Source organism: Triticum aestivum, chromosome 7A (assembly GCF_018294505.1).
Source record: "Triticum aestivum cultivar Chinese Spring chromosome 7A, IWGSC CS RefSeq v2.1, whole genome shotgun sequence".
Lineage (NCBI taxonomy): Eukaryota > Viridiplantae > Streptophyta > Magnoliopsida > Poales > Poaceae > Triticum > Triticum aestivum.
Genome location: NC_057812.1, coordinates 8,142,291 through 8,162,195, shown reverse-complemented (window position 1 = coordinate 8,162,195; position 19,905 = coordinate 8,142,291). Strand labels below are relative to the sequence as shown.

The window sequence follows — 19,905 nt, the reverse complement described above, 5'->3', positions numbered from 1 at the left end:
GAGGAAGGAGACGGGGACCTTCTTCGTCGCCTGCGGCGGCGTCCATGCTCCAGCGCCGCTTCCGACCGCTCTGCGCCGGCATGGGAAGCTGGGTCTCGCCCAACATCTTGCCGCCCGAGAGGAAGAAGCAGAAGACTGTGTGAAATGATCGACGGCGGAAGCTACCGCTAGGGTTTGGGCCAGCGATTCGATTGGGGAACCGAATCTTTTTTTTTTAGAATTCATTTATCTTCTACTTCCCTCATGTTGCTGGGGTGCTCTGCCTTGGATGGAAAAAATGTCTTATTAGGCACCTTCACCACCAGCATCAGCCGCTGCCACGTGTCACATGCTAGGCGCTCCTTCGGGATTTTTTTTGCCTTTCGATTTTAGTTGATATTTTTGGTTTTTTGATTTTTTCCTGGTTTTCTCTAGGGTTTGGAAAAAAATCAGTTTAATTATTTTTCAGACGTCTATTTTTAAATTTGCCTTAGGCCGTTTTCCTGTCCATTGGATCCACATGAACCTCTCTGTGCATCGGTTTGTCCTCATTCTCCGTGTACCGGGTCATCTTGTCGTGTTGTGTCGTTGGGCTTTGAGGTTCGCGAGTCTTGGGTCTCCATTTCTTCAATCCATGTGTGTGAGCTGTTTATTGAAATTTCTATTCAGTGAACGGTGGGCGGCGGCTTTTTATCTTAGCTGAGGAGGGGATGGGCCGAGGCAGGCAGAGACTGCGGAGGGAAGTGGGGACTCCTTGTCGGTGATTGGCAGTAGGTCGACCAGGCGGAGATGGCGCATCGTGGGTCCCTATGCAAGGAGTGCTTATATGCAGGAGGCGTGCTTCACTGGGATGACAACGCGTAAGACTAGCCACAATGGGTAGTAATATAGACTAGTAACATGCACATGTTACTAGTCTATGTTACTATCTCTAATGGGGAGTAACATATGTGTGGTAACATGCAACACTTCATTTATTAGGCTATAGACTCATTTTGCCTTGATATGTGTGATGTTACTCATACTACTAGTAACTAGCTATGTTACCACTTTTCTCAATTTCTTTATTTATTGCTTGTCACATCATCTATTTTATCTAAATATATGTGATGATACTATTTATATTACTCCCACTGTAGATAGTCTAAGAGAGATGTTGGTCTGGAGCTTGGCAGAGCTATCCCGTGGTGCTCGCCACCAGCACGTGCCCGTCGGTGTGGGAAATAGTAGTGCCGGCGGTGACAGGGCGTAATGTATTTCTCCCCTATATCCCCGTTGTTCTCGCTCTGCCCGTTTTTTCACTGTTTGCTCGATGTGATGTTCCTCTCCCCGCGTTCGATTAAGTTCATCGTCATGGTCGCTGGTCATAGAGGTCACCGCAGCGGTCAGTTAGCTGGTTTTTTTTGGCCAGGAATGGTGTGATAGCTTAGTTTATCAAAAATGCTCCTGAATTTTTTGCAACCGCCTATCCGCACGTGTACCCCTTTCCACAGATTCCCGTTGATGTTTTCTTCCTCCTCTAGATCTTCCTCCTCTAGATCAACGCTAGAACCAATCTAGAACATGCTCCAGCCGATCTGCCGTTAAATCGCTTCTTTGAAGATTTACAACCGATGCATGTGCTTCGACATCATAGCTCACTGATAACTTATCCTGTATTATGATTGCTTTCCATAGATTTCCGTTGATGTTTTCTTCCTCCTCTAGATCAACACAACACGACCTCCAAAAAACCTATCTCATGATACCACTTGTTAGAATAAATACGAAGCGCATAGTCAATCATTCGAGAACCAAGCAATCATGCAAGGCACGACACCGAAATCTGTTAACAAGGTTCAACGAACATACTACATCCCCGGAAACTGACTACAGGCGCTCTTTCCCGTGGCACTGTCACAAAACCACAAATGGCCACTCAGGCGCCGGCACACGCCGCCGGCTCTCCCTACGTCCATGTGCTATTATGTTGGTATAGTTTTTTTTTACATTATTTATGTTGACATAGGTTACATCATGTGTCTACCCCCACATTATATGAGAGGCTTAGGATAAAAAGTGTCCTACTAGGACACGACTCCATATCATGTAAACACAATATAACTCAGAGTCGAACTATAACCTGTCTTGTACACGACACAACTCCAACACACTCTGTTTCCAAATATTTGTCGAGTGTAACTAAGTGCACATTGAACATTCAGGCTGTTTTCTATTTCTTCAGTTTCTGAAGTTTACAGGAGATGTTAGAAATTTGATGGTTGTTGGACTATTTGCTCTTGTTTAGATTATAAGGAACCTGTGTTATCAGTTTCTAAAGATGGGTTGGATCATTAGGTGGTGTTGGGTGTGCCATACAGGCTGCTGCGACTATATATGGGCTCTGTCTCCTGAATATGATGAAGTCCTCCCAACATGTTTCTCCTCTCTATACTGTTGCTTCCAATATGTGATTTTGTTTTCAAGCATGCCGATTTGGTGGGTTTTTCTGCCGTAACAAGGCTTACCATATAAGAATGTATGCTCTTGATGTCGCTGTATTTGGACCTGGTGGACTTTGTCGTGTCTGAATTTCGGAGAAGTTTTAACATGGTCCTTCATTCAGTTATAGATAAAGGACCATCTTTTTGTATCAAGGAAAAAAAATAACGCGCTGCAATAAAATAGCACCAGCCACAAAATACACTATTAGCATGCTATATTGCGCTATGGCATGCTATTAGCGAGACATTGTACACTAATTTATTTAGCGAACCAATTCTCAACATGGTATAGCATGCTATTTTTTTCCAACGATTTGTATACTGTTGAAAATGTTATATGGTCCTTCTTTTTGCAGAGTTTTATTTCTTTTCTTTTACTCATACTATGTCTGAAGTCTGAACTAAGAATTGGCACAGCAAGTGGATGTCAGATTAAGAAAATGCAGACTCCTCTACCCGGCGACACCATTTTCCTCCTCGGCAGAGGACCGAAGCAAACGCTGCTCCATCACGCTAATGGCGGATGCTATCCTTTTTTGTTGGAGCAGGGAGTGCTCTGCATCATACTACCCCCAACAAGGAACAAACATCAGGAACCCTAGTTAGCTAGCTACAAATCGAAATCGAACACTTACGGATATTGGCGCTGGGCAACCTCCGCGACGGCCGCCGGCACAACAATTCCCTCGCCTTGCCGGCATGTGTGCAGCGCGGGCCGGACAGCCACCAAGACTCGGGTGTGATTTAGGTGGCTGCTCTGCTCTAGTAAATCTCTCTCTCTCTCTCTCTCTCTCTCTCTCTCTCTCTCTCTCTCTCTCGTTAAAATGTCATTTTTATTCTAATAGTTTAAACTCTAGTTTAAACTCGTGTTTAATCCTAGGTTATTAAGGGTACACCCACCATCACTAACTATCAAAGCAATGTTTGATTTATTGTAACACATTTATTCATAGAGCAGCAAGACCATTGGTCACCAAATAAAATTTTGGATACAAAGGAACAGCTCAAGTTGAACCCATCACTTGCCACCCACAGTCCAGGCACACACATGAACCTTCATCGCAGTCGCCATCATCAGCACTGTTGTACGTGCACCACACATGATAGGTCGAAGAGTCACAACAAGGGATTGATACGTCTTTAACGTTTCTATAATTTTTTTATTGTTCCATGCTATTATATAAATTTTTATATGTCATTTTATATTATTTCTATGGACTAACCTATTAGCTTAGTGCCCAGTGCGAGTTCCTGTTTCTCGCATGTTTTTGTTTCGCAAAAAAACATACCAAACGAAGTCCAAACACGATGAAACTTTACAGTGTTTTTTATTGACTACAAGATACCCTAGAAGCTTTGGGGAGAGACCAGAACACATATGAGGGGGCCACAAGCTCTGCTGGCGCTCAAAGGGGGGTAGATGCGCCATGCGGGCTTGTGGCCCTCCGGTACTCTGTTTGACCTAATCTTAGACTATAAATTACCAAATATTCCAAAACCCTCGGAGCGCGACCGGAAACAATTTTATAGCTGTCGCAAGTGTCTGTTCTTCTGCAATCCATCTGGAGGCCTTTTCCGGTACTCCGTCGGAGGGGGAATCCACCACGGAGGCCATTTTCATTAATTTTCCGCATCCATGATAATGTGTGAGTAGTTCCTTACAGGACCTTCGGGTCCATAGCACTACCTAGATGGCTTTCTCTCTCTCTCTCTCTCTCTCTCTCTCTCTCTCTCTCTCTCTCTCTCGATCTTGATCTTGATCTTAGATACAATGATCTCCTCTGAGATCTATTCGTTGTAATTCTCGCGGTGGGTTTGTTGGGATCTAATTACTTGTGGGTTTATGATCAGATAATTCATTGAAAGTATTTGAGTCTTATTTGTATATGTGTAGTTTTATAGCTATGTATCCTTTTCAATATCTATAAGTTTTATTTGGCCAAGTTGTGAGTGATGCATAATAGTGGGTTCAATATTGCGGTGTACTTACTCTATGACAGGAGAGGTTGCAAGGAACGTATTTTATTATTGCTCCTAAGGACAAAACGACGGGGTTCGAACAAATTACTTTATCTTATTATGTATTCTGTCTACATCATGTCATCATGATTAATGCGTTACTGCGTTTTCATTAACTTAATACTTCAAGATGCATTGCTGGATAGGGTCTTGGGGTGGAGTAATAGTAGCAGAAGGCAGTAAGTTTAGCGGTCTACTTATCACGGACGTGATGCCTATATATGAATTATGTCATGAAGAATCACAATCATAACTATCCGCTATTTTGTTAATTGTCCAACAGTAATTTGTTTAGCCACCGTTGCTATGCTTACGACAAAGATGCCACTAGTGAAAATATGGATTCTGGGTTGACTTTTCCATTAATACTAACAATCCTACAATTGCTCGCTGTTTTTTTATTTTACTTTATTTATACATCTATCTATCACCGCCAGATTTGATCAATGCAATTGGTAGGAAGAAGGGGATTGACAACCCTCTTGCCTTCGTTGGGCGCAAGCATTTTATTTGTGTGTGTGCAGGTACCTTCACGTTGTGTGTGTCGTATTCTACTGGTTCGATAAACCTTCGTTCTCAACTGAGCAAAATACTATCTGCTACTATACTACTTCACCCTTCCTCTTCGGGAATCCCAACACTTATAATGAGTAGCTGGGATTTTGGTCTTATAGTCATATGGCATGTGCTTTGAACCACATCTGCACAAACGAAAGAAAGTTAATTTCTTTTACTTAAATGAACAAAATACCTATATGGAGACAAGAGGACATTATATTCTTATTACCACAAGATATGAGGAGCGCCAATATGAGGATGAATTCTACAACATTGAAAACCTTACGAGCCATGGCTAATTCTTAATCTAGTTGGCTGTCTATCATACATGCGTATTATATTTATATGGAAGGTTTCTCACCTCCTTCCTCTCATAGTAATTTATGTCTTCCTATTTTAGTCTTGTCGCCAAAATCTTCCGATCTAGCATTAATTTCTAAAGATTTGAATATTAATGAGGTGTGTGTTATTTGATTTTCCTCGCAAAAAGATTCTGCCCGACATTAATTATGAAGATTCGATATAAATCTTCTGCTTAATAGTCAAGTAGTTCATAATGCTCATTTATATGGGGGATTTACTAATTAAAATAAGTTTGGGTCGGTGGCCTGGATCATTTTGTCGCCCCTTTTAGCTTGAAATTTGTAAATCTGTCATCGAAGAGGAAATGGACCAATCGTAAGGGATAAGTAAGTACCACTTATTGGATTTAATTGGTCTGAACAATTAGAGATGATAATAAATCCAAAAAAGTCTATTTGATTTTCTATGTGTTATGCAAGGGAATCAATTAGTAGAAAATGCAGACTCCTCTGCCAGTGAGTCCATTTTCGAGTGCTCCGCATCAGACTACCCCCAACAAGGAACAAGCATCAGGAACCCTAGTTAGATAGCGACAGACTGAAATAGAACACTTACAGATATTGGCGTCGGGCAACCTCCACCACAGCTGCCGGCACAACCATTCCCTCGCCTACTCGGCAGCTTTCTCTCCCGGCTCCTCTGCTCCCTGCATCCCAGAGGCATGTGTGGACTGGATGGCCACCAAGAGACTCAGGTGCGATTTTGGTGGCTCCTCTGCTCTAGTGAATCTCTCTCTCTCTCTCTCTCTCTCTCTCTCTCTCTCTCTCTCTCTCGCTTTAAAAAGGTTATTTTTTATTCTAATACTTCAGTCTAGGCTTTAATCCTAGGTTATCAAGGGTACAACCACATTCACTAACTACCAAAGCAATGCTTGATTTATTGTAACACATTTATTCAAGGAGCACGAACACCACTTGTCACCAAATACATTTTTGGATACAAAGGAACAACTCAAGTCGAACCCATCACGCGCCACCCACAATCCAGGCACACACATGAACCTTTACTGCAGTGACCATCATCAGCACCATTGTACTTGCACCACGTATGACATGTCGAAGAGTCACGACAAGTGACCTTGCTGGTATACTCATGGCAAGTGCTTTGAACCACATCTGCACCAAAAAACAAAAGTTATTTTTCTTTTATTCAAATGAAGACAAGTCCTATATGTAGAGAAGAGACCATTATCTTCTTATTACCACAAGACATGAGGAACGCCAATATGAGGATGGATGCCACAACGTTGAAAACCTTACGAGCCATGGCTAATTCTTAATCTGGTTGGCGGTCTATCATACATGTGTACTGTATTTATATGGAAGGTTTCTCACCTTCTTCCTCTCATAGTCATTTATGTCTTCCTATTTTTGTCAGGTCGCTGAGATTTTCCAATCTAGCATTAATTTCTAAAGATTTGAAAATTAATGAGGTGAACTATTTATGTGTTATTTGATTCCTCACAAAAAATTTGCCCAGACATTAATTTATGAAGATTTGATTCTTTTGCTTAATACTAGTAAAGTAGTTCATAATGTTCATTTATATGGGGGGTCTACTAATCATAATCAGGTCGTGTCGGTGGTCTGTATTATTTTGTCGCCCCTTCGCGCTTGAAATGAGTAGACCTGCCATCGAGAAAGGAATGGATTTAAAGTAAGTATCACATGTTCAAAAATGGATTTATTGGGTCTGGACAATTAGAGATGATAATAAATCGAAAATTCCCAAGTCAATTTGATTTGATATGTGTTATGCAAGGGAATCAATTCAAAGAATCAATTAGCAGTAAGTGGAAAGTTGAGAAACATATGTCCTTTTCCTATATTGAAACACAGCGAGCATTGATGAGTGGTTTCTATTGCGTGGTTGATGACTTCCGAATTACCATTTGGTGAGTAGCGAATATACGGTACTAAATACATCTGTTAAAAGAACAATATATGGTGTGAGTGAGTGGAGATATTGTCTAGCAATTTTTGACAAATTTATAGTTGCATTGCTTTACATCAATGGATAAGTGATATAAGAATTAGAGTACAATGGAGATATGTGCAAGCTTATGGAGATAGGCACGACGAAGAAAATAGCCACCATGTTCTTTCACATAGAATACATTATTCTGACGTTTTGATTGAGACGATTTACTAAACCTACAAATGAAACAAGGAGCCATGTGTGCTTACGTGAATCTCCACGCGGATCGGATGGCCACCAAAACTCGGGTGTGATTTAATAAATCCTTTTGTCTTGGGACTGTCTATTCAGCTGTCAACTAATTTTCACTTTAATGCAAATCAAATTTGTGTCCAATGATGACGTGACACATGTCCAGTTCACGATTTGCCTTCATCTTGGTTCTTTATACGTTTTGGTCACTGTCGGAAAAAATTGCCCCGCCCACCCCCTCCTACTAGAATGTCCTAGGAGTTTACAAAGAAAACTGGCTGGACAAAAAGGAACGAACAATACTAGCGAGTTTGAAAATAGGGACCCACTAACCTGGAGAATAATCCACAATGCATGCTGCTCTAGGTCACATATCTGGCAAATCAACACACCATGTTCACTAGAACATAGATAAAACGAACGCCACCAAAAAATATACGATAAAAAATAACACAAGTACTGCAAGTTTATTGTCTGAACATACATGCCTTAGATAGCAAGCATGACAGTCTGATCTTGAAAAACTGACACTAACTAAATTTAACTATGAGATATAGGCGATTAAGCCCTAAATCATCATGCAAATCGATTGGCATCAACACACGTCGCCAATGAGGGACGCCTTCAAGCGGCGCACTATGTCATTCCTGCTACTTCTTCACTGACACATCATCGCCAAGTTCTACATCAACATGGTTTTCATTGACATGATCGCCAACACACCGTCGCCGCCCCACCTATAAGATAGACACCTCCAGCACCCTCTGACAGTATAACTGCAAGACGCAACCTCGAAGAAGGCAATGGCCGCGTCATGATGACAACATCGACTGCATCATCTATGACGACACGGCGGCATCACTTAAGTGACGACCCCTTTCACAGCCACACGGTCCTGGCAAAAAACGTTGTGTGCGCAATGGGTTTCCTCCGGTCCTCGCAAAATTGATGGACTCATTGCCAATGACATTATTTTGTAATGGGACTCACATTGCCAATTTGTTTTTGAGCATTTTTATTGTTGCTCGACTGGAAAGCAAAATATTGTGTGCATTATTGTTCTACATGCTGGACTGCAACTCCATTGGAGCCTCGATCTGGTGATCAAGGCACTACCAAGAAAATCACAAGATATGCTGAATTAGAGTCTCAATAAAAAAACAGATGCCTGGTAAAACACATGTTAATTTGCTCAGGACAGGGAAATGACCAGTTATTGGTTATTCCATTTTGGCTTATACTATCACAAGTATTTGAGACACGGCAGGTGATATATACAGGTTAGTGATTGATTACCCTCCAAACTCCTCCATATATGATCTCTATCAACTACATAGAAAGGGAGCTAAGCCACCAGCATAAAACTATTTCTGTCAGCAATAGATAAACAACTACTACCTCCGTCCTGGTTTATTGGTCTCATTTGTATTTTGTGCTAAATTTTGACCATAAATTGGACTAATAACACATTAATGCATGTAATAAAAAAATATGTTGTTGGACTCATATTTGAATGTACTTTCCAATGATATTATTTTTGTTACATATAACTTATATTTTGTTAATTAAAATCATGGTCAAAATATAACACAGGATACGAGGGGGGCTAGTAAACCAGGACGGAGGTAGTATTTCTCAAATCAAGGGAAGCAAGAACTATTTGTCTCAGCAATAGATAAACAACTTCGGACATCATTTTATTTAGCCAATGAGCTGGTAATGTAAACCTACACGACCCAGACAATATTCTAGCTTCCACTTTCTTAAGAGTTTTGTCACCTTAGCCTTACCAAAAATTAGATGCTAAAAATGACAAAAATACTTGAGGAAAATATGTGTGCCCAGATTGTGAGCCTAAGCACAAGGGAAAAAAACCATCAAAGATTGTGCTCAGAAAGTAGCAGCAATCCTTGTCAAGAAAATTAGAATATATACAGGTTACTTCTCAGGTTCAGCTGCAGGACGACACACGAGTAACAGTTTAAATTAGAATATAATTCAAAGTGCATTCAGTGCACAGTTCGTAGCTGACAAGAAAATTATGTTATGTGAGCTACATCATTGTCAACAAAATCTGAAAAAGATTCAAAAACAGGATTGGTTTGACAACAACCTAGCAGTTCAACAGTATGGTCAGGATTCAAGTAGGAAAAACTGGTCAATCAAAAGTTCAATCCCCGCAAGAAAAAGATTCAAAAACAGGAAATTAATTAGAAGCACACTACTAGTGACAAACAGCAAACATAAAGAGTGCTTAGTTTTAGCTACAGGCAGAATCATTTTGTTCTTTCCCCTGAACAAAATAAAGAGATAATTATGTTCACTATATTTGCTATATAAGCTGCATACTGTTTAATATATAGAAAAGCTCCATATCGTTTCATAAATGAAACTAACATCTCCTTACCCTTCGTATATGCGGCATAGAAGAGACCATTCGCAAAATTCTGTTACCGTTACAAAGACAGGGCATCATCAGTATTCAGCATAGATGCACAACAAGTCATATTTAAGATCTATTTGCTCGACACGACACAAATGGAAATAAAGAGGAGGAAATGGAAATAATTCTAAACAGTGATAATGAAAGCTCACATTCAGCCGACGCGAACAGATAACAAGTGACCACATTAATCAGTACTACATCAAACACAAATATATTTAGGTGACCAAGTCATCCATACAACTAAGCAAGCATTACCCGCTGGATCTGTTGTCGCTTACAAAATGTCTACCGGTGACCAACATTGTTCAACACCACAAAACGGCTGCAGCCAAAACAGTGCCACGGAACTAGAAGAGCGATTTTTTTCAAAGGTGTTTGTGATCATCCGTGAGCCAAATCCGCAAAGCAAGGAATAAAAGGTAGAGCACCAAAGAAATCTCCAGAAGTGCACATGGGATGCACTTTCCCGCTGTCCATGTTGTACGACAGACTCACCATCTTCCAGTCAGTAATGAAAATCACGTTGTATTCCGGATGAATTGCAAACATCTGATACTTACAGGAGCCATCCTCTTGGCGACGATAATCCTCTTGTTGGTCGGATTCCGTTTCTTCAAAGAGTTTTGGAACGTCGACGGTATGCTTTAGGGTCCACTCTTCAGTAGCATAATCCTTGAGCACCCACACGGAGAGCTGGTAATCATGAGGATCCATATACCAAGCATGAAGGAGTCCCTGAGAGCGCCCCACCGAACCATAACCAGGCGTTGCCCCTAGCATTCCATCCGGGCAAGTAATTTTCCGGCAAAGCTCCCCCTCAAAGGTCTAGTATAGTTATGAAAGTTCCATGGAAAAGCAAATGCAAGAAATGGATCATGCCATTCAGGAAGACACATTCGGCGCTAACGGCACGGTTCCGTCTGTGTCCCCACCCCGTGCTGGGAGTCCATTGTCCGGTTTCCCATGAGTATATCGGCACAACGTCGATCGACTCCCAGAGGGGCGCAAACACGACGAAACGAGACGGAACAGACAAGTCGAAAACCAGGAAGGGATAATTCAGCTCGAAACTTTCGGGTTCTCCGTTGTCTTGGTCCAGCCATTCAATAGGAGGCAGCACGGTCCACTGTTCGGTCATCGGATTGCACACGATGAAATCGAATTTGTCCTTTTCCGATTCCAGTTTCCAGCATTTGCAGAGGAGAAGGCTGGTGGAGCATTGCTCGATATTGATCCTTTGGTATCTCGGGCGCAGGAAAGGGAGCGAAGCGTCGACCAGCGGACGTCCGCCGGACAGATTGCTGAAGCCGAGGCTGCCGGCCGGGCCGTATTGGAAGAATCCGGAGAGGGTCTGCGTCGCCCTCTTGACGATGCTGGGGTCGGAGCAGAGGACGCGCCACTGCTTGGAGACGCACTTGAATCGGCAGAGCGACCGGTAGGGCAGCCGCGCCAGGATCTCGACGAGGGGGCCCTCGGGGACGCTCACCACTTCCGCCGCCGGCTGCATCTGCCTCCTCTTCTACGAACGGGCCGGGGAAAGATTGATTAAGATCCCGATCGATTCATTGATTGGAAGACACAAGAAAGAAAGATTGATTGGAAGACCCTAGAAAGAAAGATTCATTGATTGGAAGATCCAGGAGCAGACCTGAGAAGCTACGGCGGGGAACGGCGGCGCGGGACGGGAGTCATCGCGGCGGCGGATCGCTCTGCTCCTTCCCCGGGCGGCCATGCTGGCTTGCTTCTCCTCCCCCCTGGTGGCATCGCGCACCCCGTGGACTCCTGGATCAGTCCCGCGAGGCCCTCGAGAGAGAAGGTTTCGGAGCTCTAGCTAGGGTTGGGGCAAGAGCGGCGGCCGCGGCTGTGTTCCTCGAGTGGGTGGCCTTCACGATTCTTCCGGAATTCTGCCGAGATAATCTACTATATCTATATCAAACTATATCTAATAATATCTTTACCATTATCCTTATCTTTATCTTTATATTTTATTTTTATCTAATAATAAATGGGCTATTACTTCCTACCACTACTACCTACCAAAATTTTCTCCAGTCCGTCGTGCTCGAACCATTTTTATCTTCGCTGGGCCTCGATCCTTTATCCATCATCGCTGGCTTAACTGGGCCTGAGAAATTGCAACGCTTCGCTGGGCCTGATCCTTCGTAGGCCATTCACTTTACTGGGCCTACAAATTAAAAAAATAAAAATTTGCTGCGGTGAGGTATTGATCCCTCGACCTCCCATTTAGCTACAATCAACTTTTGTTCCAGGTCGCCTTATAACTGATAATATCATTGTTGTATATGAATGTTTGCACTTCATAAAGCGCAACAAAGCAGTCAAACATAATCATTGTGCATTTAAGCTTCATATGATGAAGGCATATGATAGGGTTGAATGGGTTTATCTTGAGAGCCATCATGCCCAAACTTGGCTTCTCTGAAAGATGGGTCACTATTGTTATGCATTTAGTCTGCTCAGTTTTGTTCAATGTAAAGAAATGAGACGAATTTAAATCTTCATGAGCTATTCGTCTAGGAGATCCTATCTCCCTTTACCTGTTTTTGTTGGCAGCAGAGGGCATTTCGTGCGTCCTTAGATCCATAGATCAGTCATCTCAGATGGGTGGAATTCAAGTTGCGCCTATGGCGCCCCTTGTTAACCACCCCTTATTTGCAGATGATAGCTTGTTGTTCTTCAAAGCAAATGGTGTAGGTGCGACTGAGGTATCAAACATGTTGAATAGTTATTGCAGGGCTTCTGGTCAGCGCATTAATGCTAACAAATCTTCAATTTTCTTCAACAAAATAATGCCCGGCAAATGTCAAAGATGAGATCAAAAATATTCTTTAAGTGCCCAATGAAACCTTGAATGATAGGTACTTTGGTATGCCCTCTGATATAGGCTCTTCTAGACAGGGGCTTTCAAATATTTAAAGGATAGAGTATGGAACAAGATTAAAGGATGGATGACAAAAATTTTCTCTTCAACTGGCAAAGAGGTTTTGATCAAGTCAGTGGCTCCGGCGGTTCCAGTTTACTCTATGTCGTGTTTTAAATTATCGAGAGGCTTATGCGAGCACATGAATAAACTCATAGAACAATTTTGGTGGGGAAGCAAGGAAGGCCAAAGGAAGCCATCATGGGTTTCTTGGAAGGACATGATCCAACCAAAGTTTCTGGGTGGATTGGGATTCAGGGATTTCGAGCTCTTCAACCTAGCGATGCTTGCTAAGCAGGCGTGGCGCATTCTACACTATCCTGACACTCTTATGTTCCATGATGTTGAAAGCTATTGATTTCCCCTCTGGTAATATTTTGTCAGCCGAAGTTGGGAACCATCCTTCATAGATATGGCGACCAATAATTGAAGGAAGAGATGTGCTACGCCAAGGCTTGATCCGAAGAGTTGGGGACGGTTCTTCAATCGATATTTGGTCGGACAAATGGATCCCTAGAGATGAAAATATGAGACCGATTGTGTGCCTCGCGGCGGTCCGCCCCACCCTAGTTAGTGAGCTCATAAATCATGTTGAGGCATCATGGAATAGGGAGGTATTACAACAAACTTTTCTCCCCGCCGATATGGATGTAATCTTGAGCATACTGCTCTGTACAAGAAATAATGAGGATTTTTGGGCATGGAATTTTGAGAAGAACGGTTTGTTCATAGTGAGGTCAGCGTACCACATGCTCACCCACACACAGCACCGACGGGAGACTTGGCTCGATGGGCATGAGAGCTCCTCCAATTCTGGAGCCGAGGAGAATGGATGGAAGCAGCTCTGGCAGGTGGACGTCCCAGGAAAGCTACGCAATTTTTTGTGGAGACTAGCAAAGCATTCCATTCCGACTGACGACGGCTGGCATCATCGACATATGTCACGATCTGATAGCTGTCAGTTGTGTGGAGCGACAGACTCGTGGCATCATTCCCTACTCGAGTGCACGACGCCGAGGTGTGTCTAGGCTTTGGTTCATGGCGACCTATCTCAACACTTAATTGCTACACAAAACGTTGGCTATTTGGGATGATGGAGACTTTATCACATGACAAGTTTGTCACCCACATGGTGACACTCTGGGCTATATGGACAGCAAGGCAGAAGGCCATCCATGAGTCTATTTTACAAAGTCCTCTTGCCACACATATGTTCATTCAACGCTTCATTGCTGAATTGGAGAGCATCGAGAATGCCCCTAGACCGATGAGACCTACTCCCGTTGCAAATGTTCGGCTGCACTAGGTTTGGACGCCTCCTCCAGCAGGGATGTTTAAGATCAATGTGGACGGAGGGCTCTCCCCAAATGGATCCATGGGCGCATCCTTTGTTGTATGTCGTGATGACAAGGACCTTCACTTAAGGTCCTCGACGATGGTCTTTCCAGGCATTAATGACCCGGCCTGTCTTGAAACACTAGCATGTTGAGAAGCGCAAGCACTTGCCCAAGACCTAAATCTAGGAAAAAATCATCATTTCATGTGATAGTAAGGGTGTTGTCAATAATATAAAGCATGGCTCATGAAGGAAGAACGACACAATAGTTCAAGAGATCAATGCGGATCAACAGCTTTTTGAAGCATGTGATATCATCTTCGAAGGTAGGGACGCAAACAAAGAAGCTCATAGCTTGGTTAAATTTTTTGTTTCTCTTAACCAGGATCAACACTTGTGGCTGGGCTATCCACATGACCCTTTTTGTATTCCTTTGAACTCCTCAATTAATCAATAAAGTGTCCTTCACCCCTAAAAAATCTAGTAGATTAGGTAGAGTCCAACTAATCTAGACTAGCAGGTGTGCATGAGAAAGGTTGTTATTTTTATTAAATTGTAGCACATCGCCCCCTTAAAGCCAACCCCACTGATTTATATACGTCTTCTGTTACTTGGGTACCATCAACTCAATAAGCCGGCTCCGGAAGCTCTAAGCACAGGATGAGGAGACTATCTCGGAATGAGTCCCAAACTATAAAATCTAATGATCAAACGGAATTAACTTCCTCATGTGCTGATATGGTTACACAACCCAGTGAGAGAAGAGGCTTATTCAACGAAAGTACCTTTCTACTCCCGAGCTCAAATGAGCTCGGTGAATAGTAAAATCGAAACAAAATTGAAAAAATCAAAAAATTCCAAATTTGTTTGGGAGAAACATTGAGATAAAAATTGAAGTGCTTGCAAAAATTTATCTTGAAATAACATTCCTAGAAGGCGTGGCAAAAAAAATCAGTGCTTCAAAATGCTTTTGAAAGTAGCATTTTCAGACTACCGATTTTTTTTGCCACGCCTTCTAGGAATGTGATTTCAAGACAATTTTTTGCAAGCACATTAAACTTTTGTCATTGTTTCTCCCAAAAAAATTGGAATTTTTTGAATTTTTTCCGATTTTGTTTTCATTTTACTGTTCACCCAAGCTCATTTGAGCTCGGGTGCAGAATCTCTGCGTCCCTTATTCAAGGAGTAACGTTGTTATTACAATTAAACGGACACATGTACCAATGGGAAAGAAGGGAAGAGGCCTAAAGGAGTAGACGTTGTTACTAAAATAAAACGGATGCATGTACTATGTGCAAATGGGAAAGAAGAGAAGTGGCTTATTAAAGGAGGACATTGCACTACAATTAAAGGAGGATGCTGTACTAAAATGTAAAACGCGCTAGATCGAGTGAGCAGTGACCGACCGATCGAGTAAGTAGTTGGTAAAAATCAGAGAAGGGAAAAAATATCTTCATACTTATTCAGATTTTGCTGAATCATCTCTGAAGTATGTTCATAAATCTGGTTAATTCCCAACATAGAAATTTTTTTCTGCAATTTCTGCTTTGGAAATAAATTCAACTCTGCATGCTTACATGGAGCTAGATTCCTGATAAACAAGTGTTTTGGCACATCATATCAAAACGGAACTGCTAATGATTGAGTTTCATATGTATTGTTTCCCAATCTGAACATATTTCAAAACCTAACTAAAGAAGTGTCTCTGATGTCATAATTCGGTCTGAATCATGACAAAAGACAAACTCAAAATGATTAGGAGGGACTATTACGATGCATTACAGGTCTGTACCATGCAAGGGAATCTGTGATATACAAGTAAAACACATGCCGATGAGAAGGCTATCTCTAACAAAAAATTAGCCCACTCATTATGGACAGAAGACATTGATAATTAGTTCACAAATATCGAGCCTACTTTGCTGCTTGTGTAGGTTTGATTCAATAGATTGTAAAATCTATTCTGATTCCTTATTTTATTCATGCATATTATCATGTTAACTCTGATGTATCTCAGTCAAGGAAGATATGCATAGAACTGATATTCACTTATGCCATATTGTTTCTGTAAATTAGTTGATATGAAGAAGATAACTACTACTTGATCTCATTCCTGTGATTTGGGGTATATGCTTGACAGGCTGTTTTTCAAACTGAGATATATCATGTGACATCATTCTATTAGTTGTACTAAATCTGCATTAATCTTCTATTATATATTAAAAGTGCTAAACATGCATAAGCAAATTATTCTAGATAAATGCATTTGAGTGACAACTAATATTGATCTAGTAATATTTTTCACTACCTTAATTACATAGGTTCAACAGTACAAACACAGGAAAAGAAGAAGAAAAAACAGGGAAATATTGACATGAACAGGAAAGGGGGAAAAGTTGGACCTCCATTTGGAAGATGGCTGCCGCTATGGAGGACGAAGATGGCATTTCGACGGTGTCGATTTTCACTAATATGAATGCGTGTTATGAAGGATGAACTCAATTTGGATTAAAGCTGGCAATGGGAGACGAGATCCATGCCCACGATGGATCAGCAACAGCACGAACGTTGATCTTTGCGTAGCTGAACATCAGCCGGTGGTACAAATCTGAGAGTCAATGGAGAGAACAAGGAAAGGAGGGTGATGTTCGATCCGGGAGTCATCAACTGATAAAAGAAGGAAAGAGAGAAAGGGGACAAAGGGGATCAGGTAAGACCAGCCTCTCTGTGAAGGTGTGGAGTGAGAGATTTTTTTTAGTGGGTGAGAGATGTGTGAACGCTGTGTGCATAAGTTCATGTGTGTCAGCCTGCTGGGCTAAAAGCTCAGGCACGAAAAAATAATTTGACTACAAACAACACAAATATAATAAAACTTACTCCCTCTAATCCAAATTAACTCAAGCACACTTAGTATAACTGTAGTACAAAGTTATACTAAATGTGAATCAATTATTATGGATCGGAGGGAATAGAAATAATCAGCTAAAGATTTCCCGGAAAAATAATCAGCTATGAATTATTCAAAAAGACATCTACGATTACATCACCATGTACATCATATGGGAAAAAAGTATAGTGCATATCCGTATAGGTGTTTTTGGAAAAACTATAGTCTCTTGCCTCCATAATTTAGTGTATGTGGAATTTTTGAAAAGTCAAACTTAACAAAGTTTGACCAAGTTTATTGAGAAAACTATCTATATGTACAATAACAAACATATACAAGATGAAAATTTATCTCACAACATATCCAGTGATATGAATTTAGTATTATAAATGTAAATATTTTTATCTCTAATCAGGGTCAGAGTTTGCAAAGTTTGACATTTGAACAAATCTATATGCACCATATTATAAAACAGAGGGAGTACAATTTTTGGTGCTACAAAATTAAAAAAAATCAATGCTGATGTATATAGTACATGGGAATATGAACAGAAAAAAATATCTTACCACTAAAAATACCGATGCTTAGACTTAACTATGATGCATGTGAAGTTAAAAAAAACTATGATGCATATGAAACTTATATGGTAAAAAAATATACTAAAACTAAAAACCTTTAATATGGCACAATGGGCCAGTCAAGCCGGCCCCACGCCATGAACACAACAATGCGCCCGCATCAGGCAAACCAACGGATTCAACCATGTATACCACTAAAAAAGATCAACACCAACATAGCTTTCAAATATTACCCCGAAACATGAAAGGGATGCCTCTTATATCCTACAAATAACAAGTTCACGACTAGCCGAAAGGACCAGCAAATATTTACTTCTTTCAAACTAACTTTATTAATTAGTAGCCCATGCGAAGAGCGGGCCACTTTGCTAGTTGGTCAAATGGTCGTAGATTTACGATCATTTCTTCTAGGGTCATTGAGAGAAGGTCACAAGTTGACATATTTCTTGTAGTGGCGGCCGGTGGCGCTCCCGCGCAGCCTTCCCCACCGCCCTCCCCCAACGCCGGCCCACCGTTGTGCTACCACCCACCCCGGGCCATCCCTCTAGCCCCGGTGCCGACTGAGTTTTTTCCAGCGAAGTTGCACCACCGACCCCACCACCGCCGTTCTTCCGCCCCCACCCCCACCCTAAGATAGATGGTGGGGTAGACCTCCAGTGAGCTCCTTCCTTCTCCTTTCTTCCCTCCGGCGAACCTCTTTGCCCTTCTTAAAATCGATTGACCAAACAAGCTAAAGTCAGTCGACTAAGATTTAGCTATTGTGTTTTCCAATAAACTACCTTACCTAATGCAAGTTACCTTCATGATTCGTCTCGCCAAAATATCTTGTCCGCCCTAACTTTTTTTCCATCTATTTGCAATCTTCAACAACAAATAGGTGGTAGATATAACAGTAAGTTTTGCATCACAGACAATTCAACAAGTTCATCTTTGAATGCAACAAACAGAACAAATCGAAGTTGGTCGAAGTTTTCATGGCGCACATTAATTAATGTTGCTATGCATCATGGGAACTACTTCTTGGCGTTGATATTGGAGGGCCTTTTTGGTTCAGACTACCGGATAGACATAAGTAGGGGAAGAGTGGGGGTCGCCCTAGCACCCAACCAGAGCCTGCCGCTGACCTAAAAGAAAAGTTGCCTATAGGAGTAATTAAATACAGCTGTTTGTTTGTTGTCCATACGGGACTCGTGTCTAACTCCTACGTCGTCCTCAAGCGGCCCTAGAGGACCCCATCACCACCAACCTAACCACCTACCCCCATTGCACCATGCCCTTTTTGACGGACGGCAACGACATGCCCATGCTCTCTCGACAGTCATGACCGCAGCAGTTGAGTTGCAAGTTTTGTTGAGATGCATGGAGGCTGAACTTCCCCCTTACTGCCTTACATCCAAACGTGACCCCGCACCCTCGGCTTCCTCTTCCTCGGCTATGTCAGTCACGACTGTCGACTGACCTAGAAGTCGCAGGTCATGCCCTCAAGACCGGGTATGGTTGATTAGGTGTGTGGTGACTAGCAAAAGGCTAGAGAAATCTGCATCGACGTTAACTGGCTCCCCTTTTGGTGGAATCTTTTTACATTGTTGTGAGCCTTCAAATGTCATCAGCATTTGGTGTCCCCATTATTGTCATTGTCGTAGTGATATCATGTGAATTAATACTCTCTTCCCCCGCTCCCTTGGGCAATGACCACTCAATTAATATCTCTCTTGTGTGCACTCCCTTGGGCAGTGGCCACCCTTTCAGTGAAGAATTTGTCCAATCCTACATGCATGCTTAATATGCTAGTCCCTCTCATCTCCTTGCACTCTGGCATGCGTAACGACCACCCTTCCAACAAGCATGGGCACTGGGTTGGCAATGGTGCAACTCCCCGATCATCAGTACTCATGGCCCTTCCTTGCCAAGAAAGCATTGACTTAATAGGAGCTCCCATGGAATATGAAAAGAAGATACAAGACATATTTACTGCTCTCTAAATTCATGTATGAGTTTTCTTGTCAAAGGTTCTCTCACATATGTCGAGTGCTCGGAAATTCCGGGGTCAAGATACCAACACTTTGGCTTTTTTGAATAATAAAGCCCTTTGTTTTATACCGTTAACATCTATCGGCTATTGAGTTTGGCACTGACTTCGGTTCGC

At 42.0% G+C, this 19,905-nt stretch overlaps 1 protein-coding gene across 1 annotated transcript; it reads right to left on the bottom strand.

The window, feature by feature from the left end:
* Positions 1-10,205: 10,205 nt before the first annotated feature.
* On the bottom strand, positions 10,206-11,906 carry LOC123154271 (F-box protein At5g49610-like). Its single transcript, XM_044573040.1, has 2 exons — positions 11,666-11,906; positions 10,206-11,536 (listed from the first exon to the last, which is right to left on the bottom strand). The coding sequence occupies exons 1-2, from the start codon at positions 11,747-11,749 to the stop codon at positions 10,835-10,837; spliced, it is 786 nt and encodes a 261-aa protein (XP_044428975.1). The 5' UTR covers positions 11,750-11,906; the 3' UTR covers positions 10,206-10,834.
* Between the last annotated feature and the right edge of the window lie 7,999 nt (positions 11,907-19,905).